Source organism: Tachyglossus aculeatus, chromosome X4 (genome assembly GCF_015852505.1).
Source record: "Tachyglossus aculeatus isolate mTacAcu1 chromosome X4, mTacAcu1.pri, whole genome shotgun sequence".
Taxonomy (NCBI): domain Eukaryota; kingdom Metazoa; phylum Chordata; class Mammalia; order Monotremata; family Tachyglossidae; genus Tachyglossus; species Tachyglossus aculeatus.
Window position 1 is genome coordinate 49,501,475 of NC_052098.1, and position 27,123 is coordinate 49,528,597.

At 47.3% G+C, this 27,123-nt stretch overlaps 3 protein-coding genes across 3 annotated transcripts; 2 read left to right on the forward strand and 1 right to left on the reverse strand.

The window, feature by feature from the left end:
* Positions 1-1,619: 1,619 nt before the first annotated feature.
* LOC119948144 (T-cell-specific guanine nucleotide triphosphate-binding protein 2-like) lies at positions 1,620-3,594 on the forward strand. The gene is made up of 2 exons (XM_038770059.1): positions 1,620-2,434; positions 3,399-3,594. The coding sequence occupies exons 1-2, from the start codon at positions 1,745-1,747 to the stop codon at positions 3,438-3,440; spliced, it is 732 nt and encodes a 243-aa protein (XP_038625987.1). The 5' UTR covers positions 1,620-1,744; the 3' UTR covers positions 3,441-3,594.
* Positions 3,595-5,929: 2,335 nt separating this feature from the next.
* LOC119947904 (butyrophilin subfamily 1 member A1-like) lies at positions 5,930-23,672 on the reverse strand. Its single transcript, XM_038769557.1, has 9 exons — positions 23,668-23,672; positions 17,009-17,099; positions 14,219-14,330; positions 11,114-11,473; positions 9,030-9,311; positions 8,699-8,815; positions 8,091-8,117; positions 6,976-6,996; positions 5,930-6,591 (listed from the first exon to the last, which is right to left on the reverse strand). The coding sequence occupies exons 1-9, from the start codon at positions 23,670-23,672 to the stop codon at positions 5,930-5,932; spliced, it is 1,677 nt and encodes a 558-aa protein (XP_038625485.1).
* Positions 23,673-23,700: 28 nt separating this feature from the next.
* On the forward strand, positions 23,701-24,864 carry LOC119947905 (T-cell-specific guanine nucleotide triphosphate-binding protein 2-like). Its single transcript, XM_038769558.1, has one exon. It carries the CDS (start codon positions 23,701-23,703, stop codon positions 24,862-24,864), a length of 1,164 nt encoding a protein of 387 aa, XP_038625486.1.
* Positions 24,865-27,123: the final 2,259 nt, after the last annotated feature.

The window sequence follows — 27,123 nt, forward strand, 5'->3', positions numbered from 1 at the left end:
TCGCTAACTACTTTCTTGACAAGATAGAAACCATCAAATAACAATAATAACAATAATAATGGCATTTGTTAAGCACTTACTATGTGCAAAGCACTGTTCTAAGTGCTGGGGAGGATACAAGGTGATCAGATTGTCCCTCGTGGGGCTCACAGCCTTCATCCCCATTTTACAGATGAAGTAACTGAGGCACAGAGAAGTTAAGTGACTTGCCCAAAGTCACACAGCTGACAATTGGCGGAGTCAGGATTTGAACCCTTGACCTCTGACTCCTAAGCCCATTCTCTTTCCACTGAGCCACACTGCTTCCACATTCTCAAATGTGAAACTTCCCCAAGGGCTAAACATTCCCTTACTCTTTACTATTTTCCCCTCTTTTCCAGCTGTCTCCTGAGTGCTCTTAAAATCCATCTTCTCTACCTGAGCCTTGGAACAATACTCTCCTCCATCTTAAAAATATTTAAAACACTCTTACAACTACCTTCAACCTCTTGTTTTCCTCTGACTGCTTCTCTTCATCCTTCAAAATTGGGCAAGTCTTCCTTATTCTAAAATAGCTCTCTCTTGACCCCATTGACCCATATTCCCTTCACATCCGCTCCATCCACCAATCCCCTTCAACCTGAATTTCATCCCTTTCCTTCTAAATCTTCAGTGAGTTCTTTGTAGCTAAGTTTAAGCCACCAACGTTTATTGTGATCATCACCAGTATTCACCGAGGGCCTGCTGCTGGCAGAGCATAGTGCCAGGTATTGCGAAGCCTACAATAAAGGTTGGCCACACAGCCCTGGCTCTAGAGAAGCGTAACAAGAGAGCTAGGCAGACAATGGAAACAAGATGAAAAAACCAGATATAACTTGTAGAAACAAAAGTAAGCAAAACCTGAATAATTAAATGGAATAAGACTGTGAGGTCCAGGGCAGAGATTATGTATTCCATTTTTAGTTTATATCTCTAAACTACCATCTGAGTGATGATGAGGCGAATTAAACCAATAGGTGCCTAAGGGCTAAGAGTGGAGGATGGGATCATAAGGCAGAGGAATGTTGTTGCCTGGAAGAGGTGGCTCTTTAGGAGGACTTTGAATGATGTGAGGAGGTATTGTCTTGGTGGATTTTAGGTGGGGAGGAGTTCCCTGCTGAGGGAAGAGATTGGAAAGTTAAGTGAGAGGTACAATTAGCAGGTTAGCTTAGTGGGAATGAAGAGTCCAATTTGGGGTGGAAAATGAACCATTCCCTGTTTTCTCTATTACTTCCAGACCCCTCAGCCATTTGCCTCTCAGGCTCAGTCCTTCCTTTTCTGTGATGAGATGGCAGAAGAAGGAATGATCCCTCAGTCAGACATTGATATGATCCAGGCAGCCCTAAAAGAAAGGAAAAGAAAAGAGGCGGTTCAAATAATTGAGAAGATACTGGAAAAGGTGAACAATACCCCTCTGGACATTGCTGTGACAGGGGAGTCTGGCTCAGGAAAATCTACATTCATCAATAGTTTCTTACAGATAGGGGATGAGGAGGAGGGTTCAGCCATCACTGGGGTAGTGGAAACCACCAGGAAAGCCTTCTGCTACCAGCACCCTAAGCTCTCCAGAGTGAAGCTGTGGGACCTGCCAGGTATTGGGACTCCTGATTTTCAACCAGAAAAGTATATTCAGAAGGTAGGTTTCCATAAGTATGATTTCTATATAATCATCGCTTCTCAGAGGTTCAAAACCAACCATGCCTTCCTGGCCAAGGAGATCCACCGCATGGGGAAGAGATTCTACTTTATCCGGACCAAAGTGGACGCTGATCTGAAAAATTCTAGACGGTCTCGACCCGACAGCTTCAATGAGGAACAGGTCCTGAAGCAGATCCGGGACGACTGTCAGCAGTGCCTGGAGAAAGAGGGACAGAAAAACCCTCAGGTGTTTCTGATCTCCAACTTTTACCTATCTCTCTTTGACTTTCCTAAATTGACAGAATATATGTGTATCGATCTCCCACTTGACAAGAGTCATGCCCTCGTACTGGCTATGCCAGATATCACTGAAAAAGCCATCGAGATGAAGAAAACTGCCCTACAGGAAACGATTGAGCTGGAATCTTTGAGGTCCATTCTGCAGGACCCTCCCACCGAACGCACAGCTAAGCTTCAGGAGTGTCTGGACCATTATCGCAGCATTTTTCGGGTCAACGATGAATTTCTTCAAAAATTGGAAGAGGAAATAAAAATCCCTCTAAAGAAGCTCAAAGACCTCTCCAAATCCTCAGATTTTCTGAAGCTCTTTAAGAACCATCCGCCTGTCGAGATGAAGGCAATGAAAACTCCCTTCCATTCTGACCCTGAGTTAGGAAAGTCCTTCAGTGAGAACCTAGCCATCCGTCTCCACTTCCTTGATGGAGTGGTCAAAGATGCCAAAAAGATCTTAAAGAAAGCAGGGGATCCACCTGAGAAGGTAAGAGCAAGGCAGAGGCTGGGGTCGCTCCAGGTCCATTTTGGGCTCACTTCCACCACTGTCCCCTTAAGTAATCTTCCCTATCAGCTTTAAGGCAATCAGCATGTCCCCTCTTACCTATCCTCTCTCCTCTCTCACTACAACACAACCCACACCCTTGTCTCCTATTTTTCCAATGGATTCACTGGGCCTCACTTTTTTCTCTCCCATAGTCAACCTCTCATTCAGGCCCTCCCTCCTGTCTGGAACCCCCCTCCCCACCCCCACCTGAGTATATCATAGACCACCACTTTCCCCATCTTCAAAATCCTTCAAAGTGGGCAAGCTGCTATTAGAACCCAGGCCCAGTGGGATTATTTATCCCAACTAGAATTATTATTATATAATAACATTTGTTTAGCACTTATTCAGTGCCAACCACTGGGATGGGTTCAGGATAATCAGATCCAACACAGTCCCTGTCCCGCATGAGGCTCACAGTCTAAGTGGGAAGGAGAACTTCTGTAAGACCCAGAAAAGTGAAGTGACTTGCCCAAGGTCACACAGCAAACAAGTGGTATTTCATCAAATGCATATATAGAATAGACAGAGTTAAAATCATGGAGGGTGATGGTCCAGGGATAATGATAAAATAAGAACTGGAGAGGGTACACATCTTGTATAGCTTTCTTTGAACCCTCAGAAGTTGGCTCCTGGCCTCCCCTCTCCCCACCACCGCAGGGGACCTCACTGTTATGGAGTTGGGTGAGACTGCTTAGACTCCAATGATATTTTGACAACCCTCCACCCCCATTACTGCCCCCAGTGATGAAACTATGTTAACTATGAAGCCTGTCCTCTCGGAAACCAGCGTCAAACATTCCCGAGGCCAATACAGATTTTGTTGTAGTCCTGTTCACATTAAATGACAATAATTTTTCTCTCTTTTTTACTGTTTTTCATATCATATGCTGATACACTGTAGAATGCATCCATGATGGAAAGAGTCACAAAGCTACTGAAATAAATATGAAGAAGTAGAAAGCCAGCACACAATCAACCCACCTACTTGGAAGCTGAGACGTTAGCCAGCCAATCATCGAGATGGCTGAGAGTTTTCTCAGAAATGTATACTTAAGATTTTAGTCGCTATGTGTTGGGGGAAGGAAAGGGTTAATGTCAAAGAGTCAAGCACTGTACTGAGCTCTGCAGTGCTCTGAACAGAGTAAGTGCTCAATAAATACCATTGGTTGATTGATTGTTGAGATGTCGCTGATGTGGGGAGGGCCTCAAGATAACCGCAGGAGAGTGTGTGTGAAGAGCAGAAGAGACCTCAAGACAATATTGAAAAAGACTGGCAGGTGCCAATTGGAAATGGCACCTCTAGTGCCATGGAGAAGACGATGATTTTTACATAGGGAGAAATGCATTTGAATGGTCACGCCAAGTGTGTGTAACCCACAATAGTTGTGGTATTTGTTACTTACTTACTATGTGCCAGACACTGTACTAAGCGCTGGGATAGATACAAGATAATCAGGTTGGACACAGTGTCCGTCCCACATGGAGCTCACAGTCTTAATCCCCATTTTAGAGATGAGGGAACTGAGGCACAGAGAATTGAAGTGACAAGTGGCAGAGCCACCATTATAACCCAGGTCCTTTGTGCTGCTGGGCTGGTAATATAATCTCTGGTTTCCTTAGTCACAGCCTGGAAAGAACAAAGTACCTTCTAGAAGCTATACATTCCTGTTTTGTTCTGTCTCAGCAACAGGAAAGAGGAGGGGTTATTCAGAGGTACAAAGACCAGATCAACATGGGTGGAGAAATGATTCAGATTCCATAGCTCATCTTCTAGACTGGAAGTTCTTCAAGAGCAGGGGTGGTGTCTACTGCAGTGCACTCTCCCAAATACCTCATCATACAGCGCTCGGCACATGGTAAGTGCTCAGTAAACATAATTGATTGATGAGACGAGGCTGCCTCTCCTACCTGGACTGAATTGCAAGATTTGCTTCTCTTGTTGCGGATTAAGAAAAAGCAGCTAATCAGACCAAAAGATCCAAGGATGGAAGGAGAAAAGAACCAACTAAAGGCAAATAGTGCAAGCCAATAATAGGCCGAATAGCATCTTCCTTCACCCACAGACAACAGTCCAATTCCATGCGGGCAGGGAATGTGTCTCTCCCAAGCACTTAGGACAGTGCTCTGTGCACTGTAAGTGTGTTGTGGGCAGGGAACATGTCTACCAGCTCTGTTGAATTGTACTCTCCCAAATGCTTAGTACAGTGTTCCCCACACAGTAAGCTTTGTTGTGGGCAAGGAACGTGTCTAGCAGCTCCGGTTGTATTGCACTCTCCCAGGCACTTACTACAATGCTCTGCACCCAGGAAGTGCTCGATACATATCACTGATTGATAGTAAGTGCTCAATAAATACCATTTATTGATATCAACTAAACTGGGGGAGTTCCAGGCCCTTTTGAGGAAATGTAGCCTGGGAATTAGAGCCCAAATCCAACCCAGCACTTCTCTGCACCTCAACTGTAAAATGGGGATTCAATACCTGTTCTCCCTCCTACTTTGTGAGCCCCGAGTGGGACAGAGACAGTGTCCGACCTGATGAACTTGAATCTACCCCAGGAGTTAGCACAGTGCTCAACCCGTAATAAGTACTTACCAAACGCCCCAATAATAATGTCATCGAAACTCAAGCACTCAAACTTAGACATAAAGCACATATTTATTAACTTGGGAGCTGGCATTGTTTGTCTAAGAGGCACATATTCTACATTGCTGTATCTGTTAGAATATTTGGGTTTGGTCAACATCTAATACAGTGCCAAAAAATGGTTTAGGAAGCCCATTCTGGCCCGCGAGAGTGGCTTGTAAGTTGCTGTGGTCATTGGCCAGCTGTCCAGTTGATTGAAGGAAGGGTCCTGGCTTCACAAATGCAGGTTATTCCAAAGACCCCCTGAGCTGGGGCTTGAGGCAGGTCTGGGATGGCCTTGATGGATTCCTTCCAGACCTTATAGCTAGAGTGTGGGTTACACTAGACTGTAGACCCCATGTCGGGCAGGGACTGATTAATCGTATCTACTCCAGCGCTTAGAACAGTGCTTGACACATAGTAAGCGCTTAACAAATACCATCATAATCATCATCATTATTATTAGGTTCCCAGCTCAGGGACCCTTGGAGACTTTTAGTTGACTCAAGTGGGCTTCAAGCATGGGGAATCAACATATCTGCCAAACTACAGAGGGCATCCCAGATCTGCCCTTCTACATTGTCTAGGCTAATGGAATCCATTTCAGAATGTAAGCTTCTAGACTGTAACTTTGTTGTGGGCAGGGAACGTGTCTATCGAATCTGTTGTATTGTCCTCTCCCAAGCGCTCAGTCCAGTGCTCTGCACACAATATGCGCTTGATAAGTACCCCTGATCGATCGATCCTAGAGGGCAGAGGAGGCATCTGCTTCCTTGAATGGGACAAGCTCTCAGTGATGCACCCTGTTTACACTGGGAGAAATGATGAAGGTCTCCCCAGGAGAGCGTCGCTCTCTCCCGGGATCGAGCCAGGACCCTCCAGGGATCTCGGTGGCTTCTGAGGAGCCTCTTTGGGGACCCCCGTGGGGTTAACTTCTATTGGGCAGACTGTCAGAGAAGCTGGGCTTTCTCCTTCTGGATTTGCACAGAGACTAAAGAATGGGAAAAGGTGCTCGTGGAAGAGGGTGTGGGGAAAAGTGTAGAGGTGGACCATGTCTGTGGTGCTGTAAAATGAGAGGAGCCCAGAACTGTAGTCCAAGAAGATGCCCACACATTGTGGGGGCTTCACGAGGGGAAGGAGGGAAAAGGGGGACTCCAGGATCCAGTTTCCATTTCCTTTCTTCAGCCACATGGCCCAGTAGCCATTCTGGGGGTTGAATGATACCTTTCCCTGCATGTTTGCCCCTTCCCTGCAGACTCCTAGAATCCACTGGGCTCCATCTCCCACCTCCACCTCCCAGTAACGTCTCCCCGAGGTGAAGCTCGGAGAGCCCAACACAGCGGGTGTGACATTAAATCTCCTGTGCCCTCTGGGCACATCCCGCCATGTTTGTGTCAGGATCATCGTGTGATGGTCGTTAGACAGTTCCAGTTGCGGATGGGCTGTGTCTGGATCCAGTGTCAACATGACTGGAAGGAAAAACTCGGGGTCAATAGTCTAGTTGTTTCAGTTTTCCCAGTGAACACTCCTCTGGACCATAACTTCATCCTCTAGACCATAAGCTTGTTGTGGACAGTGAATGTGTCTATTATAATGTTGTGTTGTACTCTCCCAAGCGCTTAATACAGTGCTCTGCATGCAGTAAACACTTAATAATGCAATTGATTGATTGATTGAACATGGGGTCTTTACTGATTCAAGTCCAGTTCCATAATCCCACCGTTCTGACACTTCCTGGTCTCTTATTCCAGAACCTTCTGAGAAGAGTTTGACTCCCCCAGCCTTCCTTTCTCTTGTCTTGCACCTCCTGGGTGATGGGGCAGGGGAGTGGGAGGAGGGGAGATTAGTCTTACCTGCATGCAATCGTCTCCAGCCTGAAATGGGACAGAGGGAGGAAACAGTGATTAGCTGGGAGGAAAGTTCACATTATTTATTAAGCACTCACAATGGGCTAAGCCCAAGAGTAGATACAAGATAAACAGATAAGACACAGTCTCTGTCCCACTCGGTGCTCAGTCTAAGAGGGAAGGAGGACAGGCATTTCATCTTGTTTCTCTAGTTAGCTACAAATAGTGAGAACAAGAAGAAGAACTGTGATATAATAGGAAGTAGGATAAATATAGGGATGAAACAGCTGGGTAAATAGCTAAATGAATAACTGAACATATAGGAAAATATACAAATAAAATCCCACATTGGTATATTCGTACATATATTTCTGAGTATAGGAATGGAATGTGTATACACACACACACACACACACCCTTGGGGGGTGGTGAATTAATCAGGGAATGCTTCCTGGAGGAGATGGGCTTTTCCTATGGGGCTGATCAGCAATGGGGATTGTGTTTTCTAGTTGGAACTGTTCCCTGGGGGAACAGGGAGTGCTAGCCGAGCGCTCTTATTGAGGGACAAATCTTAAGCATGTGATTGGGGGAGTCCATTGAGTACTCCCAGCATTCTTCAATGTTCCCAGGGTTTTGGGTGGGGCCTTGAGCTCAATATACCATGGCCTAATGGATAAAGCCCGGGCCTGGGAGTCAGAAGGACCTGGGTTCTAATCTCAGCTCCGCCATTTGTCTGCTGTGTGACCTTGGGCAGCTCACTTCACTTCTCTGTGGCTCAGTTACCTCATCTGAAAAATGGGGATTAAGAGTGAACCTGATGTGGGACAGGGACTGTATCCAACCTGATTAGCTTATATTTACCCTAGCACTTAGAACAGTGCTTGACACATAGTAAGCGCTTAACGAATACCATCATTAATCATTAATATAAGTAGGGTAGGGGATCCCTTCTACTTAGACTGAGAGCCCACTCTAAGACAGAGACTGTGTCCAAACTGATGATACTGTATCTATCCCAGTGCTTAGAACAATGCTTGGCACACAGTTAAGTGTTTAACAAATACGATTTTTTTTAAAAAAGCTCTGGTTCCAAAGTAGGGATCCCAGAAATAAGCACTCACCTATATCAGCTGTAGGTGTTTTGGAAACTGAAACAGAAGAAACCATACAACATGAGGTATTTCCCGGGCACAGAGACAGGGAGACAAACAAATCTTAGTGTTTCAGGGGAAACAAAGAACTCACCAAGCCCCATCTTGTACTTCTCTGGAAGTGGAAAGGAAACAAAGGCAGAAGCAAGTGTCAGTGGGGAACCCTGAAGTCGGACCTGATGAGAGTCACGCTTCTCTGAGCCTAGCCCTTTCCTCCCAGGATTCAGTTCTGGTCTGGCTCGGCCAGTGTGTAAGGGTGGCTCTAGCCTGGGGCAAGCTGGAGCCCTTAAAGAAGACCTGAGTCTTTCTGGCCTAAAGTACTCGATCAGCTCATGCCCCCCGCCTCCTTTAACCCCCTTCTTATCATCTCTCTGATCTCCTACTACAACCCAGTCCGCACGCTCCGCTCGATAAGGAGCACCGATTGGCTGAACTGATTGGGAAGGATGGTTTCAGGCCCGGGAGGTCACAGAAGAGACATTCAAGTCTACTTCCCAGGTTTCCCAGCCATGTAGGGAAAAGGTATATTTCCCCTTGCCCTCCCCAATTTCTCCCCATTCTCCCCTTCATGGCTTTACTTTGCAACTTGTTATGACTCCAGAGGAAGCACTGAGCTAAGCCAATGAGAAGGATCAGAACCGTCAGGAGCACGCCCAGAATGATGGACCATGGGGACCTCTTCAGGAACAGGAAATCTGAAAGAGAAACCCTCTTGATGAACATTTGTTTTCATTGTTGGGGAGGGGGGATTTTGGGAAAGGGGGAAGGGTCAGGTGGTCTCTTTGGATGAGAGGGTGGAGTAGGGGAAGGGGAGTCATTGTGACACAGCATACTAGGGATGGTGGGTATTGCCCACCTGCTGGGCTCCAGAGCCCCAAAGGCTTCTGGGTAATGGAGGAAAGAACTGACCAGCTACATGAATCTTTGAATCCAATTTCTGCCCCAAAATGGGGTTCCAGAAAAGGCATGACAAATTCCTTTCATCCTTTTCAGTGATGAGCAAAGACGCCTTCTTCCAAAACAGCTTGTCTTCCCCCTGATCTGTGGACTCAGAGGATGACAGCAAATTGTTTCCAGCGTTGTCTTTCCACTGCACTTCAGGCTCTGGGTACCATCCTTCCGACTTGCATTCCAGCAGAATCCTTCCATCCACATGGCCCTCCACTGAGATCTGAGGGTCCGAGCCCATGGCTGGGGGTGGGGGAAGAACAGGACAGCAGCTTAAGTCTCTGATTTCTTTCCAGACAAAACCCCACCCTGGACTGAAGACAGCATGGCCGAGTGGAAAGAGCTCGGGCCTGGGAATTAGAGGACCTGCGGTCTAATGCCGGCTCTGCCACTTGTCTGTTGTGGGACTTCTCCGTGCTTCAGTTTCCTCATCTGTAGAATGGGGATAAAATACTTGTTCTCCCTCCCTCTTTGACTGTGAGCCCCAGGTGGGTAAAGGGCCAATGTCTGACCTGCTCATCTACCCCAGTGCTTAGTACAGTGCTTGGCGTACAGTATGTGCTTAATACCACAATTGAGACAGGTAGAAATGGAATGATGCCTGTATCATTATTGCTTAAACCTTGTATCCTAGTGACATCCCCTCCACAACACTGGGTCATAGCACTTACATATTTATCCTTAAACTCCACCTTTAGACTGTAAGCTCCTTGTGGGCAGGGAACGTCTACCCACTCTGTTATATTGTATTCTCCCAAGTGCTTAGTACAGTGCTCTGTACATAGTAAGTGCTCAATAAATACCGTTGATCGGTGATTGATTGATCGACTGTCACTTCCCCCTTGTCTTGTCTTATACCATCGAGTCATCTCCGACCCATAGCAATGCCATGGATACATCCCTCCCAGAACACTCCACCTCCATCAACAATAACTCTGGTAGTGTTTGCATAGAGTTTTCTTGGTAAAAATATGGAAGTGGTTTACCATTGCCTCCTTCACGCAGTAAACTTCAGTCTCCGCCCTCGACTCTCTATTGTGCCGCTGCTGCCCAGCACGGGTGAGTTTCGACTTGCAGCAGATTGCCTTCCACTTGCTAGCCACTGCCCAAGCTAGGAATGGAATGTACAGGTGCTTGACACTCCCTCCCGTAGTTGAGACTGGTAGAGCACTGGAAACTCTCCAGGCGCGACCCTGAGAGAGGCACTTCCCCCTACCGAGATTTTATTTTAGTGTCTGTATCCCTGGTCTAAATTGTAAACTCTAAAGAGGGCAGAGATCATGAATACCAACTGTATTTTACTCTCCCAAGTTCTTAGTACAGTGTGCTGCCCAGAGGAAGCGCTTGAGAAAAACTACTGATTGATGGAATGATTGCCAGAGACACGTTGAGAGGTCCTTTCTGTGCCTGTGACTGCTTGTGTGAAGAAGAAGAAGAAAATCACAATGACAATGATAAAAATGGTATTTGTTAAGTGCTTACTGTGTGCCAAGCACTGGGTTAGGAATAAAACAATCAGGTTGGACACAGTCTCCATCTCACAGAGGGCCTCCAGTCTAATGGAGAGAGAGAATAGGTATCTAGTTCCCATTTTCCAGCTGAGGAAATTGAGGCCCAGACAAGTCAGGTGACATGCTCAAGGTCATTTAGCAGATTAGATTAGAATGCTCATCTGTAAAATGGGGATTCAATGCCACTTCTTTTAAACTGTTAGCTCTATGTGGGACAGGGACTGTGTCTGACAACTTGTATCATAGTAAGCACTTAACCAATGTAATAATAATAATAATAATAATAATAATAACAGCCCACGTCCTCTGACTCCCGGGCCCCAACTCTTTCTGCTACGCCATGCTGAAATGTCACAAAATGTGAAATGACATAAAATGTCACATTACTATTATTATTATTATTATTATTAAGCTTGTAGGAAAATAAACTATTCCCAAACCCACACCTAGATCAGAATTCATCATTCCTAGATCTAACTCCATCCTTCCCCTCCAGATCCCCCCTTCCCCCTTCCCCAAAGCCCCTCTCCCAACCTGCGACATTGAGCCGGATAGTAAAGCCTTTTTGATTCGTGCTGCCGTCCACGCTGCACGTGTAATCCCCTTGGTCGGAGGGCCGCACGTTGTTCACTGTGAGGAGGAGGATCCCATCGGAGAGGGCTCTTTCCTCCATCTTGGTCCGGTTTTGGTATTCCGGCATCACCTCGTCATTTAGCGTCCTGCCCTCATGGTACACATGAACCAGTCGGGTGGAGTCTCCCCGGTACCATTTCACCAGCATATCTTTAGCATCCACCAAAGGGGTGAGCTGACAAGAAAATTGGGCTTCTTCCCCAACCCAGGCCAGTATGGGCTCCGTGGGTCCCATCACCTTGAACTCCCCTGGAGAAAGGGCTGGAAGAAGAGATGGAGGAGGACACGGTGGTTGCCAGCCTTACAACTGGAAAGCCAACACCCCAACACCCCAAGCCCCATCTCCCCCACAACACCCCTAAAAGCCCTATGAATTTATACCTCCCCCCTAGACACACACACACACACTCATATCTGTAAGGTATACTCAACGGTGCTTTCCATTATTCATTTTTTTATGGTATTTGTTAAGCACTTACTATGTGCCAGGCACTGTATTAAGCTCTGGGGTAAACACGAGCTAATCAGGTTGGACACAATCCCTGTCCCACATGTCTGAATCCCCATTTTCCAGGTGAGAGAACTGAGGCACAGAGAAGTGAAGTGACTTGCTCAGGGTCACACAGCAGACCAGTGGTGAGGCCGGGATACAGAACCTGACTCCCAGGCTTGTGCTCTATCCACTAGGCCCCGCTGCTTCCTCATTATTCAATCTGATTTATTTCATATCAAGCAAATAAGTGGTATTTATTGAGTGTTGACTGTGTGTAGAGCACTGTACTAAGTGCTCTGGGAAGCAGCGTGGCCTAGTGGCCTGGGAGTCAGAGGACCTGGGTTCTAAACCAGCCTCACCACTTGTCTGCTGTGGGACCTGGAGCAAGTCATTTCACTTCTCTGGGCCTCAGTTACCTCATCTGGAAAATGGGGATTATGACTGTGAATGAAACCCATGTGGGACATGGACTGTGTCCAACCTGATTAGCTCATACCTACCCCAGTGCTTAATATAGTGCCTGGCACAGAGTTGGTGCCCCCAAAATATCATTTTTTTAAAATGGTAGAGTTGTATTACACTTTCCCAAATGCTTAGTACAATGCTCAGCACACAGTAAGTGCTCAGTGAATACCACTGATCAATTGATTAAACAAATACCACTATTATCGTTCTCCTGGCACATTTTAAATTGTTATGCCTGGCTTCCCCATGAGATGTTAAGCTCTTTGTGGATAGGGAATATGCCTCTTACATCTCTTGCTATCTTCTAAGCATTCAGTACAGTGGGTTACACTCAGCTGATGGTCCCAAAATACGCATACCATTACTGTGTCACTATCTGTAAGTGATTTTATTCTGTCTTCCCCAAAAGATTGTAAGTTTCTTGAGGACAGGGAACCCAAGTCTTGCTACCGTTGGAATAATAATACTATTGATGCTTACTAAGCGCTTACTATTGACCAAGCAGCGCACTAAGCTCTCTGTGAAGTAGCGTGGCCAAGTGGAAAGAGCCTGGGTAGATACAAGATAATCAGGTTGAACACAGTCCCTGTCCCACCCGGGGCTCACAGTGTAAGTAGGAGGGAGAACAGGTGTTGAATCCCCAGAGTTGGTAGACATGTTCCCTGCCCACAAGGAGCCTATGGTCTAGGGGAGGAAACAGACATTAAAAAGAAATTACAGATGTAGACAGAAGCGCTGTGGGGCTGAGAATGGGGTGAATAAAGGGTGCAAGTGCAAGGGTGATGCCGTAGGAAGTGGGAGAAGAGGAGTTGATAGCTTAGTTGGAGCAGGCCTCTTGGAGGAGCTGTGATTTAATAAGGCTTTGTGGGCAAACATATCCTACTTTCTGTTGTCCTGCAACTCAGCTTGCACACTTTGCTCCTCTAACACTGTGCGTCACTCTCACCTTTCACACTACTCCATATTCACACTCTACCCCCTGCCTGGAACCCCCCCCCTACTTCATAGCCAATAGACCACCACTCGCCCCAGCTTCAGACCCCCACTAAAATCACATCCATAATTCATTTATTCATATTAATGTCTGTCTCCCCTTTGTAAAGTGCTCTGCACACAGGAAGCACTCAGTGAATGTGACTGATTGATTGATTGATTGATTGATTGACAGCTCCTCCAGGAAGCCTTCCCTGACTAATCCCAGTGCTTAGAACAGTGCTTTGCACATAGTAAGCACTTAACAAATGCCATCATTATTATTATTATAATCTTTCATCTCCCCACCTTATTTTCCTCCCTTCTGCATCATTTGAGTCCTTACCTCTCCCCTGCCTCGGGTATTTATGATAGTCACCCCACCATCACAAAACGTATTCATATATTTTTATACTCTACTGGTTCTGTACCCTTAATTTATTATTGTGTCCATCTCCCCTGCTAGATGGTAAGGTCTTTGAGGGAAGGGGTCATGTCTACTTACCCTATTGTACCTCCCAAGAATTTAGTACAGTGTTCTGCACAGAGTTAAAGCTCAGTAAATATCATTGATTGTTTGATTGAGCTGGTGAAGGACAAAGCCCTCTCGCCTGTCTCCAAGCCAGTCAATCAATCAATGGTATCTATGTAGCTCCAACTCTGTGCCGAGCACTAAGTACTAAGCGCTTGGGAGAGTACTGTACAAAAGAGTTGGTAGTTACATTCCCTGCCCACAATGAGCTCACAGTATAGAGGGGGAGACGGACATTAATATAAATAAATAAAATGTGGGTATACTGCTTTGGAGCCAAGGGTGGGGAAATTAAGGATGCAAATTTTAGTGCAAGGGTGACGCAGAAGGGAGAGGGAGGAGGGAAAATGATGGCTTAGTCTGGGAAGGCCTCTTGGAGGAGATGGGATTATAGAGGGCTCTGAAGGTTGAGAGAGCGATGGTCTGTCGGATATGAATGGGGAAGGCGATCCAGGCCAGAAGGAGGACGTGGGCCATCCACAGCTTCTTGCTTGACTCACGGCCCCAGGGATTGAGTGAGCGAGAACCAGGTGTACATTCTTACCTGAGCTCCAGGGGAAGACCTGGAGGATGAGGAGAAAGAGCACCGGGCTGGGCAGAGAGGAGTCCTCCATCAAAGCTGCTTTGGAAGACCCCAGAGGTGGGTCAGGCAGATGCTGAGAGAGGCACAGGAGACAAGAGAAAGTGGTGTCAGGTGGACGAGACATTTAAGCAACTAGCGTTCCTCCCTGGGAAGGAAGTGGTTTGGCTTAGTGCCTAGTGCCTAACTGCCGGCTCCGCCGCTCATCTGCTGTGCGAACTTGGGAAAGACACTTCACTTCTCTGGGCCTCGGTTACCTCATCTGTAAAAGGGGGGTTAAGACTGTGAGCCCCATGTTGGACTGTGTCCAACTCAATTTGCCTGTATCCACGCCAGCGCTTAACAAATACCACATTTATTAATTCCCCACATAATCACTAGATTGGTTTTACAGTTGACTCTGTTGTAGAAGTGATATCAAAATCTAGTGGAAAGAGCACGGGTCTGGGAGTCAGAGGACTGGTGTTCTAATCCCAACTCTTCCAATTGCTTGCTGTGTGACCTTGAGCAAGTCATTTCATTTCTCTGAGCGTCAGTTTCCTCAACTGTAAAATGGCAAGTCAATACCTGTTCTCCCTTCTTCTTAGACTGTGAGACCCATGCAGGACAGGGTCTGTATGCAACCTCATTAACATGTACCTACCCCAGTGCTCAGGAAAGTGCTTGACACATAGTAAGCGCTTAACCAATACCATAAAAACAGTGCTTGACACATAGTGTTTAACAAATATAATAATAATAATGAGTTAGCTTTTCACAGTCAGTGGGAGAGAAGCCTCTGGGTGTTTGAGTTACTGGAAGAATCAGAAAAGGCAATCCGTACAGTGCTCAGCACTCAGTACAGTGGCTTGCACCAAATAAGCACCTAATGCAGTGTGGCCTAGTGGATAGAGCATGGGCTTGGGAGTCAGAATCCCAGCTCTGCCTCTTGTCTGCTGTGTGGCCTTGGGCAAGTTTCTTAACTTCTCTGTGCCTCAGTTACCTCATCTGTAAAATGGGGAATAAGACTGTGAGCCCCATGTTCAGGAGGCCTTCCCAGACTGAGCCCCTTCCTTCCTCTCCCCCTCGTCCCCCTCTCCATCCCCCCGCATCTTACCTCCTTCCCTTCCCCACAGCACCTGTATATATGTATATATGTTTGTACATATTTATTACTCTATTTATTTATTTTACTTGTACATATCTATTCTATTTATTTTATTTTGTTAGTATGTTTGGTTTTGTCTCCCCCTTTTAGACTGTGAACCCACTGTTGGGTAGGGACTGTCTCTATATGTTGTCAATTTGTACTTCCCAAGCGCTTAGTACAGTGCTCTGCACACAGTAAGCGCTCAATAACTACGATTGATGATGATGATGATGATGATGTGAGACAACCTGATTACTTTGTATCTACCCCAGTGCTTAGAACGCTGCTTGGCACATAGTAAGCGCTTAACAAATACCATCATTATTATCATTACTATTACTACTATCAGAGCTCAAAATTCTACTTCGTATCAGAGCTTACAGTGGAGATTTGCATAAGTGTCTCAGTGTCCTGGTTTCCCGGGCAAACCACCCCAGGCCCTCTCTGTAGAGTCAGAAAACATTCCTGGAGTCTCCCGAACTTGCTTTTGCTAGTCTGAGAAGCAGCTTTGGGGTGGCAATGGGAAATCAGTCACAGTAAAAGAATGAATATTTGTTAAAAAGATGCTTCATCTTCTCTGTCCTGGCTGAGCTGGTGTTTCTGAGGTACTTCTTTCTGGACCCAGAAGAAAACCAAACTGGATCTGAGTTTGGTTAGTACAGTGCACTGCAGACAGTAAGTGCTTGATGAATACGATCGAATGAATGAATGAGAGGCTCCCTCCCTCTCTCCACCAGGGTGGAATCATAACCCAAGGCACCCACTCCCGGGAGCCCCTGAGGATTCTGGGTGATATATGGAGGCAGTGTGGCCAAGCAGAAAGAGCCCGGGCCTGGGAGGCAGGGGACCTGGGTTCTAATTCTGTTCTGCCACTTGCCTGCTGTGCGACCTAGAACAAGTGTTTTCCCTGCTCTCTCTGTGCCTCGGTTACCTCACTGTAAAATCAGGCTTAAATGCCCATTTTCCCTCCCACTTACGTGGTGAACTCCATCTTGTACCTACCTCAACGTTGCTTGGCACCATGTAAGCAGTTAACAGATACCAACATTACACCAGAGTCAGTTCCCACAAACACACACATGCAGAAATGCAAACACACACACACACACCTGCTCACACTCCCTCACCAATCCTCACTCTCAGTTTCTCTTTATCTTTCTCATATCTCCATTCCCAGCCCCCAACTCAAAGGCTTCAAATCAGCCACTTCCTGCAGGTGTCTTTGAAAATCACGAGAAGCAGCCTGGCCTAGTGGATAGAGCCCAGACCTGGGAGTTAGAAGGACCTGGGTTCTAATTCCGGCTCCGCTACGTGCCTGCTGTGCGTCCTTGGGCAAATGGCTTCACTTCTCCATGCCTCGGTTACTTTATCTGTAAAATGGGGATTAAGGGTGTGAGCCTCATGTGGGACAGGGACTGTGTCTAACCCAACTGGCTTGGATCTACCTCAGGGCTTAGGGCAGTGCCTGGCACATAGTAAGCGCTTAACAAGTAGCATTAACAAGTTGAAAATCCTTCCACTTGTTGGCTTGAGGCTTCCTCCACCAGGACAGCCCCCCTCAGGGACCCTCTGTCGGCTCCCCCCTGCAAGCCCCAGGTTGCGGTACAGCTTCTGCAAGATGGCACCTGGGAAGCTTGGAGGACATGGGAAAGGTGGTGCTGCATAGGCACCAGCCCACCTGAACACACGCCACCCTCGATTCCACCCACCTGAGTCCTTGAAGAAGGGGTGTCACAGCGGGGGCAGATCTGGGGGGTTCTCCGGGCTCCCTCCAGCGTGGAGCAGGGGACCGGGGAGCTCTCTCTGGCCAGCACCCCAAGTTACAAGCACATGTGGATCCACGTTTTCTTCACCCTCCACCCCAACCAGGAAATGAGGGAACTCTTAGACCCTGAACCTTAAACGGTCACTGAGATTATTGCAGTGAAAAAAAGTCTAATCTTATGGTTCATACTTCCTTGTGCCTCCCCCCACCTAAAGTCCACACCCCTCTGCTCACAGATAATATAGACTTTGCAGGCTAGAGGGTGTCATGGAATCAGCCACAGAACGAGGACTCAGACCCAATTTGGTAAGAAAATGATGATGATGATGATGGTATTTGTTAAGCGCCTCTTATGTGCCAAGCACTGTTCTAAGAGCTGGGGTAGGTACAAGGTAATCAGGTTGTCCCACATGGGACTCACAGTCTTAATCCCCATTTTACAGATGAGGTAACTGAGGCACAGAGAAGTTAAGTGACTTGCCCAGAGCCACACAGCTGACAAGTTGCAGAGCCGGCATTAGAATCCATGACCTCCAACTCCCAAGCCCGGACTCTACCCACCAAGCCACGTTGCTTTTAAAAGAAGAAGAAAAGAAGCTTTAATGCTTCACAATCCATCCCCATGCCCTGTGAACTCTGACTAGTGCAGTCCGAGCATTCTTCTCCTACAGTGAGAGTTGCACATCATGGTGTTTCCAAAATTACAAAAGAAGGAAGCTGTGTTTTTACAAATGGCCCTCGAGACCCCAGCCTCGGAGTGAGGAAAACAATTGTTTCTCAAAAGGAGGGGAAGCTGATGGTCTTCCACAGTACTACGAGGGTCTGGAGATTTTCCACAGGGCTCGGTATTTTCATCTACAAGGCTCACCATTTGGGTGCTGGGCCACAGGGTCCCTTGGCTGTTGCTGCTGCCTTTCCCCGGGGGGAGCAGAATCAATCAATCAATCAATCAATCATATTTATTGAGCACTTACTGTGTGCAGAGCACTGTACTAAGCACTTGGGAAGTACAAGTTGGCAACATATAGGGACGGTCCCTACCCAACAGTGGGCTCACAGTCTAGAAGGGGGAGACAGAGAACAAAACCAAACATATTAACAAAATAAAATAAATAGAATAGATATGTACAAGTAAAATAAATAAATAAATAGAGTAATAAATATGTACAAACATATATACATGTATACAGGTGCTGTGGGGAAGGGAAGGAGGTAAGGCTGGGGGGATGGAAAGGGGGAGGAGGGGGAGAGGAAGGAAGGGGCTCAGTCTGGGAAGGCCTCCTGGAGGAGGTGAGCTCTCAGTAGGGCCTTGAAGGGAGGAAGAGAGCTAGCTTGGCGGAAGTGCGGAGGGAGGGCATTCCAGGCTAGGGGGATGACGTGGGCCGGGGGTCGACAGCGGGACAGGCGAGAATGAGGCCTAACGGTGAGGAGACTAGCGGCAGAGGAGCGGAGGGTGCGGTTGGGCTGGAGAAGGAGAGAAGGGAGGTGAGGTAGGAGGGGGCGAGGTGATGGAGAGTCTTGAAACCAAGGGTGAGGAGTTTCTGCCTGATGTGTAGGTTGATTGGTAGCCACTGGAGATTTTTGAGGAGGGGAGTAACATGTCCAGAGCGTTTCTGGACAAAGACAATCTGGGCAGCAGCGTGAAGTATGGATTGAAGTGGGGAAAGACAAGAGGAAGCCTGAGGCGGGTGGAGGCGGACATGAAGGATTCCATTGACGGGGGCGGGGGGATTTGTCTTCTCCTTCCTCACTCCTGCAGCTTCTTGGGAGTCCGAGGACCTGAGTTCTAATCCCGGCTCTGCCACTGGCCTGCGGTGTAACCTGGGACAAGTCATTCAGCTTCTCTGGGCCTCAGCTGTAAAATGGAGATAAGACATCCACCACTCTCCATCGCCTAGATTGTGAGGCCTGTCTGGGGTGGGAACTGATGATTTTGTATCTACCTCAGCACTTAGTACAGAGCTTGGAACATAGTAAGTGCTTAATAAATGCTATTATTATTAACATTATTAATTTGGCATGGAGGAGGAGCTTAATAAGAGGCAGCACGTTTTTGTAGAAAGAGCTCAGGACTGGGAGTTAGTAGCCCTGGGTTCCATTCCCGCTCTCTCTCTCTCTCATCTGCAGTATCAATCATATTTATTGAGCACTTCCTACTTGCAGAACACTGTACTAAGTGTTTGGGAGACTGCAGTATACAGAATTGGTAGACAACCCCACAGCACTTATGTACATTTATTTATTTAAACTATTGTCTTTCTCCCCCTCTGGATTGTTAACTCGTTGTGGGCAGGGAATGTGTCTGTTCATTTTTATATTGTACTCTCCCAAGTGCTTAGAACAGTGCTTTGCACACAGTAAGCGCTCAATCAATATGATTGAATGAATGAATGAATGAACATGTTCCCTGCCCATAACGAGCTTACAGTCTAGAGTCTAGTCACTAACTTACAATGTAGAGTCTACTAATTAGCAGCTACATGCCTCAGTTTCCACATCTTTAATTTTGAATAAAATCCCCATTCTTCCACCTTCTTAGACTGTGAACCCCATGTGGGGCAGGGACTGTGTCCAAATTGATTATCTTGTGTCCTCTCCAGCATTTGGCACATAATAATACTTGATACCACAGGGAAAGGGCCTCCCTCTTCACTCTTCTCTGTTCTCTCTTCTCTGGCCAGGCTCCAAGTTTTCAGGAGACCACTGAAGGCACATCTCCCCCAAGAGGCCTTCTCTGACTAAGCCTCCATTTCCTCTTCTCCCACTCCCTTCTGTGCTGCCCTAATTTGCTCCCTGTATTCACCCCCCGCTCTCAACCCCACAGCACTTATGTCCACAGTTGTAATCATCATCATCATCAATCGTATTTATTGAGCGCTTACTATGTGCAGAGCACTGTACTAAGCCCTTGGGAAATACAAATTGGCAACACATAGAGACAGTCCCTACCCAACAGTGGGCTCACAGTCTAAAAGGGGGAGACAGAGAACAAAACCAAACATACCAACAAAACAAAATAAATAGAATAGATATGTACAAGTAAAATAAATAAATAAATACATAAATAAATAGAGTAATAAATATGTACAAACATATATACATATATACAGGTGCTGTGGGGAAGGGAAGGAGGTAAGATGGGGGGATGAGAGGGGGACGAGGGGGAGAGGAAGGAAGGGACTCAGTCTGGGAAGGCCTCCTGGAGGAGGTGAGCTCTCAGCAGGGCCTTGAAGGGAGGAAGAGAGCTAGCTTGGCGGATGGGCAGAGGGAGGGCATTCCAGGCCCCGGGGATGACGTGGGCCAGGGGTCGATGGCGGGACAGGCGAGAACGAGGTACGGTGAGGAGATTAGCGGCGGAGGAGCGGAGGGTGCGGGCTGGGCTGTAGAAGGAGAGAAGGAAGGTGAGGTAGGAGGGGGCGAGGTGATGGACAGCCTTGAAGCCCAGGGTGAGGAGTTTCTGCCTGATGCGCAGATTGATTGGTAGCCACTGGAGATTTTTGAGGAGGGGAGTAATATGCCCAGAGCGTTTCTGGACAAAGATAATCCGGGCAGCAGCATGAAGTATGGATTGAAGTGGAGAGAGACACGAGGATGGGAGATCAGAGAGAAGGCTGATGCAGTAGTCCAGACAGGATAGGATGAGAGCTTGAATGAGCAGGGTAGCGGTGTGGATGGAGAGGAAAGGGCGGATCTTGGCAATGTTGCAGAGCTGAGACCGGCAGGTTTTGGTGACAGCTTGGATGTGAGGGGTGAATGAGAGAGCGGAGTCGAGGATGACACCAAGCTTGCGGGCTTATGTAATTTATTTCTTATATTAATATCTGTCTCCCCCTCTTGACTGTAAGCTCACTGTGGGCAGAGATTGTGTCTATCAATTCTTTTATGCTGTTATATTGTACTCTCCCAAGCACTTAGTACATTGCTCTGCACACAGTAAGTGCTCAATAAATATGATTGATTGATTGATTGAGAGTTTTCCAGCTCAGACCCCCACCAGAGCCCGGGCCCCGACCCCCTCCCTAAACCAATCCAGCCAGAGGAGCTACGATTTTCATAGCAGCATGGCTTAGTGGAAAGAACAAGGGCTTGGGAGTCAGAGGTCATGAGTTATAATCCCACCTCCGCCACTGATCAACTGTGTGGCTTTGGGCAAGTCACTTGACCTCTCTGTGCTTCAGTTATCTGTAAAATGGGGATTAAGAATGTGAACCCCACGTGGGACAACCTGATCACCCCGTACCTACCCCAGCACTTAGAACAGTGTTCGGCACATAGTAAGTGCTTAACAAATACCATTATTATTATTATTATTATTATTATTATTAATAAAGTATTGACGGATTGAACCTTGAAACTGACACCTTGCCAACCAAGGCGACCTACCCTTTTCTGAGGCGTGGAAAACACTTCCTCCTCCGTGGCACTACGACTCTGACCCCAAGAGCAGATCATTCTTCCAAGACAGTGCGGGGGCAAGGCCCGGCTTGTGAGAGAGAGAAGAGGAAAAGGCACAAGTGGTCGTTCTCTGAGGTGAGGGTAACACATCTCGGTGGAGGGGAAGGAGGTAGGAGTTGGGGGAGGGAAGGAGGGAACAGAAAGAAAGAGAGAGAAGTGGGGAAAGAGATAGAGAAAGAATGATAGAGAGGTAGAGAGAAATGGGGAGAGAGAGATAGTGAGAGAAAAATGAGAGATAGAGAGGGAGAATGTTCGTGAGATAGAGAGAAATGGGGAGAGAGTGAGAGAGAATGTTAAAAAGCTAGAGAGAAATGGGGAGAGTGAGAGAGAAAAACAGACAGAGGAGACAGAGAGATTGAGAGAAATGGGGAGAAAGAGATAGCAAGAGAAAATGAGAGAGAGACAGAAAGTGAAAGGGAGAAAGAGGGAGGGAGAGGAAGAGAGAGGGAGAGAGGCAGTGAGAGGGAGACAGTGAGAGAGAAAAGAGAGAAAGGGATGGGAGAGAATTGAGAGAGACAAAATGAAAGTGAGAGAGAGAGAGAGAGAGAGGAAGGGTGAGAGCTGGGCTTGGACACCAATTAAGAAGAAGAAGAAGAATTACAATAAAATCGGTATTTGTTAAGTGCTTACTAAGTGCCAAGCTCTGTAGTGTAAGCTTGTTTTAGGCAGGGAATATGTCTGTTTATTGCTATGTTATACTCTCCCAAGTGCTTAGTACAGTGCTTTGCACACAGTAAGCGCTCAATAAATACGATTGAATAAATGAATGAATGAATGAATGAATGAATGAATGAAGCACTGCAGTAGATACAAGGTAATTAGGTACCACGTGGGGCACACAGACTAAGTAGGAAGAAGAACAGATATTGAAGTCCCATTTTGCTGATGAGGGAACCGAGGCCCAGAGGAGTGAAGTGACCTACCCAAGGTCCCCCAGCAGACGAGCAGTGGAGCCAGCATTAGAACCCAGGGCTTCTGACTCCTAGGCCCCGGTTCTTTCTACTAGGTCACACTGCTTCTCTTAAGGTGAAACTCTGAGCTTCCTTTGAGATCCTGTTCTGCCTGTTCTGTTGCATGTCATCTCAAACCCCAGCCTGATCTCATTGAGCTGGGTCTTTGAGGGGACCCCAAGTCGAGGGTGGCCTGTCACCCAGATCTCAACTGGTCTGCCTCCCTCCCTCCTGTGTGACCCCAAAATGGCTTTCCATGGGGGATTTTTATTTTCTACTGCCCGGACTTCCTCTCCCTCAGCCCTTTCCTTGAATTCTGCAGCTGCTGACAGGGATCTGGGAGGGGTGTGATGACCTTGAGGCCAGGGAGAGGTTCAAAGGTCCCTCTGGGCTCTTCTGCAGATTTCCACCAAGAACTTTCTGGAGAGCTACGTTCTGTAACCTCCGTAATAACAACGGTGGTATTTGTTCAGTGCTTACTCTGTGCAGAGCACTATGCTGGGAGCCGAAGCGGAGACGGTACGATCGGGATTGGGCATGGTCTCTGTCCCAAATCGGGCTCACGGTATAATCCTAATGTTTACCTCGTTCTTCCAGGTCATTCAATCAGTGGTATTCATTGAGCACTTACTCTATGCAGAACACTGTGCTAATAGCATCAGTAGGCACGATCTGAGCCCTCTGGGAGCTTACATTCTGGGGGGGGGGGGTGACAGAATTAATATAAATGACATGTAGGGGGAAGCACCCGAGTTGAAAGCTGGGTACAGAAGTGCTGTGGGGAGAGGGGGTGGGGTGAAAACCTAAGAGCTTAGGGGATGCGGGCTCAAGTTGGTCAAGGGGTGTCCCAATTTTTTGAGGTCTGTCAGTGGCGACCATCTCCTTGCTCCGTGTCACGGATCTTATGGATTTGGGGGATTTTCTTCAGCTCTCAGTGACAAACTCCCGAGAGAAGAGTGGAGAAAGAGAGAGGTTGCTGAATTTACCACCAGAACCCAAAGCGCTGATCTCACTGGCCCCTCAGCTGCTGCACACCCCTGACCCCGTGTTCCCTCTGGTTCCCTAGATTCCCCCGAATTAAAGGGGACAGGGCACGACTTGGGCAACCACTCACTCCATCGCCAGCTACTCCAGGGACTGGGTCTCCATGGATCCGAAGAGCATCTCTCTCCACAGCCAAGATGAAGGAAGAGTGCAGGAAGCCATTTCCCAGTTGATGGGGAAATTGCAGAACGAAGAGGACACGGAGCTGCAAATTGCAGTGTTGGGAGAGTCAGGAGATGGGGCCTCCATGTTCATCAATGCACTGCGGGGGTTGAAGAATGAAGATCAGGAGGGGTGGGCCCCCACCGGCGTAGTGCAGACCACTATGAAGCCCACCTGCTACCAGTGTTCCCACTTCCCCAAAGTGGCCCTGTGGGACCTGCCCGGCGTCGGGACAGACGGTTTTCTACTGAAGGCGTATTTGGAGAAGGTAGAATTCAGCAAGTACGATTTCTTTATCATCACGATGTGTGAGCAGTTCACCTACAACCATGAGGACCTGGCCAGGGAGATCGAGGGAGCGGGAAAGAGGTTCTATGTGGTCCGGAGCAAAGTGGACCTGGACCTGGACAACTACTTAATGAGCAAATCTAAGCCCAAGACCGAGGCGGAGGTCCTGAGACAGATCCGAGGTGAGTTTCTAACGCACCTCAGGAGAGCAGGGGTGAGCGATCCCAAGGTCTTCCTGGTCAACAACTTTGACAGTTCCCAGTACGACTTTCCCAACCTGAAGATCCTCTTGAAGAAGGAGATTCCTGCCCTCAAGAGGGAAGCCTTCCTGTTGGCCCTTCCTAACTCCTCCGAGGAAGCCATCGAGAGGAAGAAGGAGGCCCTGAAGGGCAAGATCGAGAATCAGGCCCGGAAGTCCATTCTGTGGGCCGCCATCCCCATCGTTGGCTACCCCGTCTCCAAAGCCATGGCCAAGCCCGAGGAATGGCTAACCTTTTACCGCAAGAGCTTTGGAGTGGATGACGAGTCCCTCGAGCAACTGGCCAGGAAGATGGAATTGTCCCCGGAGGCGTTACTGAGCATCACGACCTCTCGGGATCTGAAGCCTGTCAGAGAATACCAGCTGGTGCCGGACACCATACTGGGCAAATCACTGGTGATGGCCAACATGATCTGCAGCTACATTCCTCTCTTAGGGGTCATCAACTCCAGTCCGGTTTTGTTCAAACTCACGTACCACATGCACATGCATTTCCTCGAAGAGGCGGCCAGCGATGCCAAGAAGATCTTGAAGAAGGCTATGGAAAACCTCCGCTGAGGAAGAGAAGAACCTAGGCAACCTGGGAGAGAACTAACCAAGGGGCAAGGGGATGTTGAGTCATTCATTCATTCATTCAATCGTATTTATTGAGCACTCACTGTGTGCAGAGCACTGAACTAAGTGCTTGGGAAAATACAATACAATGATAAACAATGACATTCCCGGCCCACAATGAGCTTACAGTTGGGGGGGGGGGGCGGGGGGGGGATAGGGTGGGGGGGCTGGTGGTGGTGTAGGGGCAGACAACAATACAAATGAATACAATTACAGATCAATCAATCAATCAATCGTATTTATTGAGCGCTTACTATGTGCAGAGCACTGTACTAAGTGCTTGGGAAGTACAAATTGGCAACACATAGAGACAGTCCCTACCCAACAGTGGGCTCACAGTCTAAAACCGTACAGATACGTATGTACAGATACAGATGTACGTACAGATACGTACATAAGTGCTGTGGAAGGGGGGAAGAACAAAGAGAGTAAGTCAAGACAATGCAGAAGGGAGTGGGAGATGAGGAAAAGTAGGCTTAGTCTGTGTAGGCCCCTTGGAGGAGTCATTCAAGGAGACTGCCACACTTGGAAAGATATTGTGTCGATCAGACTGTGATCATTTCTGCTACACGACTGGACTTAATAAAACACCTTTACTGTAAATCAATCGATCGATCGATCAATGGGTTTTGTTGAGTGCTTACTGTGTGTGGAGCATTGTGCTAAGCACTTGGGAAGGTACAATATAACAGCATTTGTGTAGTCTATGCAGTTGATTAACTTACATCTTCCAGCTTCTTTTCACGTTACTCATCTCCTTCCTTTTTTCACAGTATCTATTAAGCGCTTGCTGTGTGCTGCCTCTCTTTTAATGGAATTTATTAAGCCAAGCTCTGTGCTCAGTGCTGGGGTGGACACAAGATAATAGATCAGACACAGTTCCTATCCCACCTGGGGCTCACTGTCAGAAAGGAAGGGAAAATAGGTATTTTATTCCCATTTTGCAGGTGAGAGAACTGAGGCCCAGAGAAGTTAAGTGACTTGCCCAAGGTCACACAGTAAGAGGTGGCTCCGGAATTAGAACCCAGGTCCTCCTGATTCCAGTCTTGTACTCATTCCATTATGTTACTCTGCCTTGACAGATTTCATTCTCATTTCATTCCCCAGACTGTGAGTCTCATGTGGGACAAGGACTATGTCTGACTTGATTATCTTGCATCTATCCCTCAGCACTTAATACAGTGCTTGACACATACAAAGCACTTAACAAATATTGTTGTCATTATTATTATTATTGTTGTTGTTATTAAGCTCGTTGTGTGCAGGGAACCTGTCTACCAATTCTGTTGTATCATACTCTCTCAAGTGCTTAGTACAGTGCTCTGCACACAGTAAGTGCTCAATAAATACCATTGATTGATGGATTAATGCAATTGATTCATTATTATTGTTATTCTCCCTGACCCAACTCATACACCCAAACATCCCACAGAGAGAGTGTAAGAGAAAATAAGGGCAGGAGTTTGGGTGGAAGTACAGGAGAAAACCAACTCACAGAGGAAATCAAATTAAAACTCATCTGAGCATAATGGACCCCTGGAAGATGAAGGGAAAGTAGCATGACAAGAACCTTGAGCTTGTATCCGTCCTGAGCCAAGAACTTGGTAAAGCCAACCCTGAAGGAGCTTGGCTCATAATGGAGAGAGAGAGGATCGAGGAATAGGAGAAGCTGAAAAGCAAACTAAAGGGTGTATTCCCCCAATCCAAAGCCCGGTGTGATCACCTACGATTGAAGTCCCGAAGTGATGGGGCGGCAGGCTGGGTGTAGGTTTGGGGTGTGCAGTTTGGGAAAAAAAGTGGAAATATAATGGGTTGACATCGGGGTGGCCAGCTGCAGGGGAAGCTGAAGGAAATTTGAGAAGCAGCATGGCCTAGGAATAGTTACATATTAACAAATAGTTCCCAAGTCTATGTGAACTGAGTTGCTTGATCTGGCCACCTGCTTTATTAAGAAAATTGACATTCTCAGGTATGATATTTCTTAAATCTCCCCAGCCCCTCCCCACTTCTGTCCCTTCTTCAACTCTCCCACCGTTCCCAGCAGTATCTCTAGAGATCTCCTGCCTTCTCTCAAAATCCACCCCCTCCACCTGTGCATCTGACCCCATTCCTTCGCACCTTATCAAAACACTTGCCCCCTCCCTTCTTCCCTCCCTAAGTGCCATCTTCAACTGTTTGCTTCCCAGTGGCTTCTTTCCCACT

Coding starts and splice junctions, on each gene's coding strand:
- LOC119948144 (XM_038770059.1), top strand. CDS start 1,745: ATGGGGAAGAGATTCTACTTTATCCGGACCAAAGTGGACGCTGATCTG. Junction 2,435..3,398: donor CAGGGGATCCACCTGAGAAG/GTAAGAGCAAGG, acceptor GATACACTGTAG/AATGCATCCATGATGGAAAG.
- LOC119947904 (XM_038769557.1), bottom strand. Junction 8,816..9,029: donor TTCAAAGATTCATGTAGCTG/GTCAGTTCTTTC, acceptor TTTCTCTTTCAG/ATTTCCTGTTCCTGAAGAGG. Junction 6,592..6,975: donor CTGGAGACGATTGCATGCAG/GTAAGACTAATC, acceptor TTTTCCTTCCAG/TCATGTTGACACTGGATCCA.
- LOC119947905 (XM_038769558.1), top strand. CDS start 23,701: ATGGATCCGAAGAGCATCTCTCTCCACAGCCAAGATGAAGGAAGAGTG.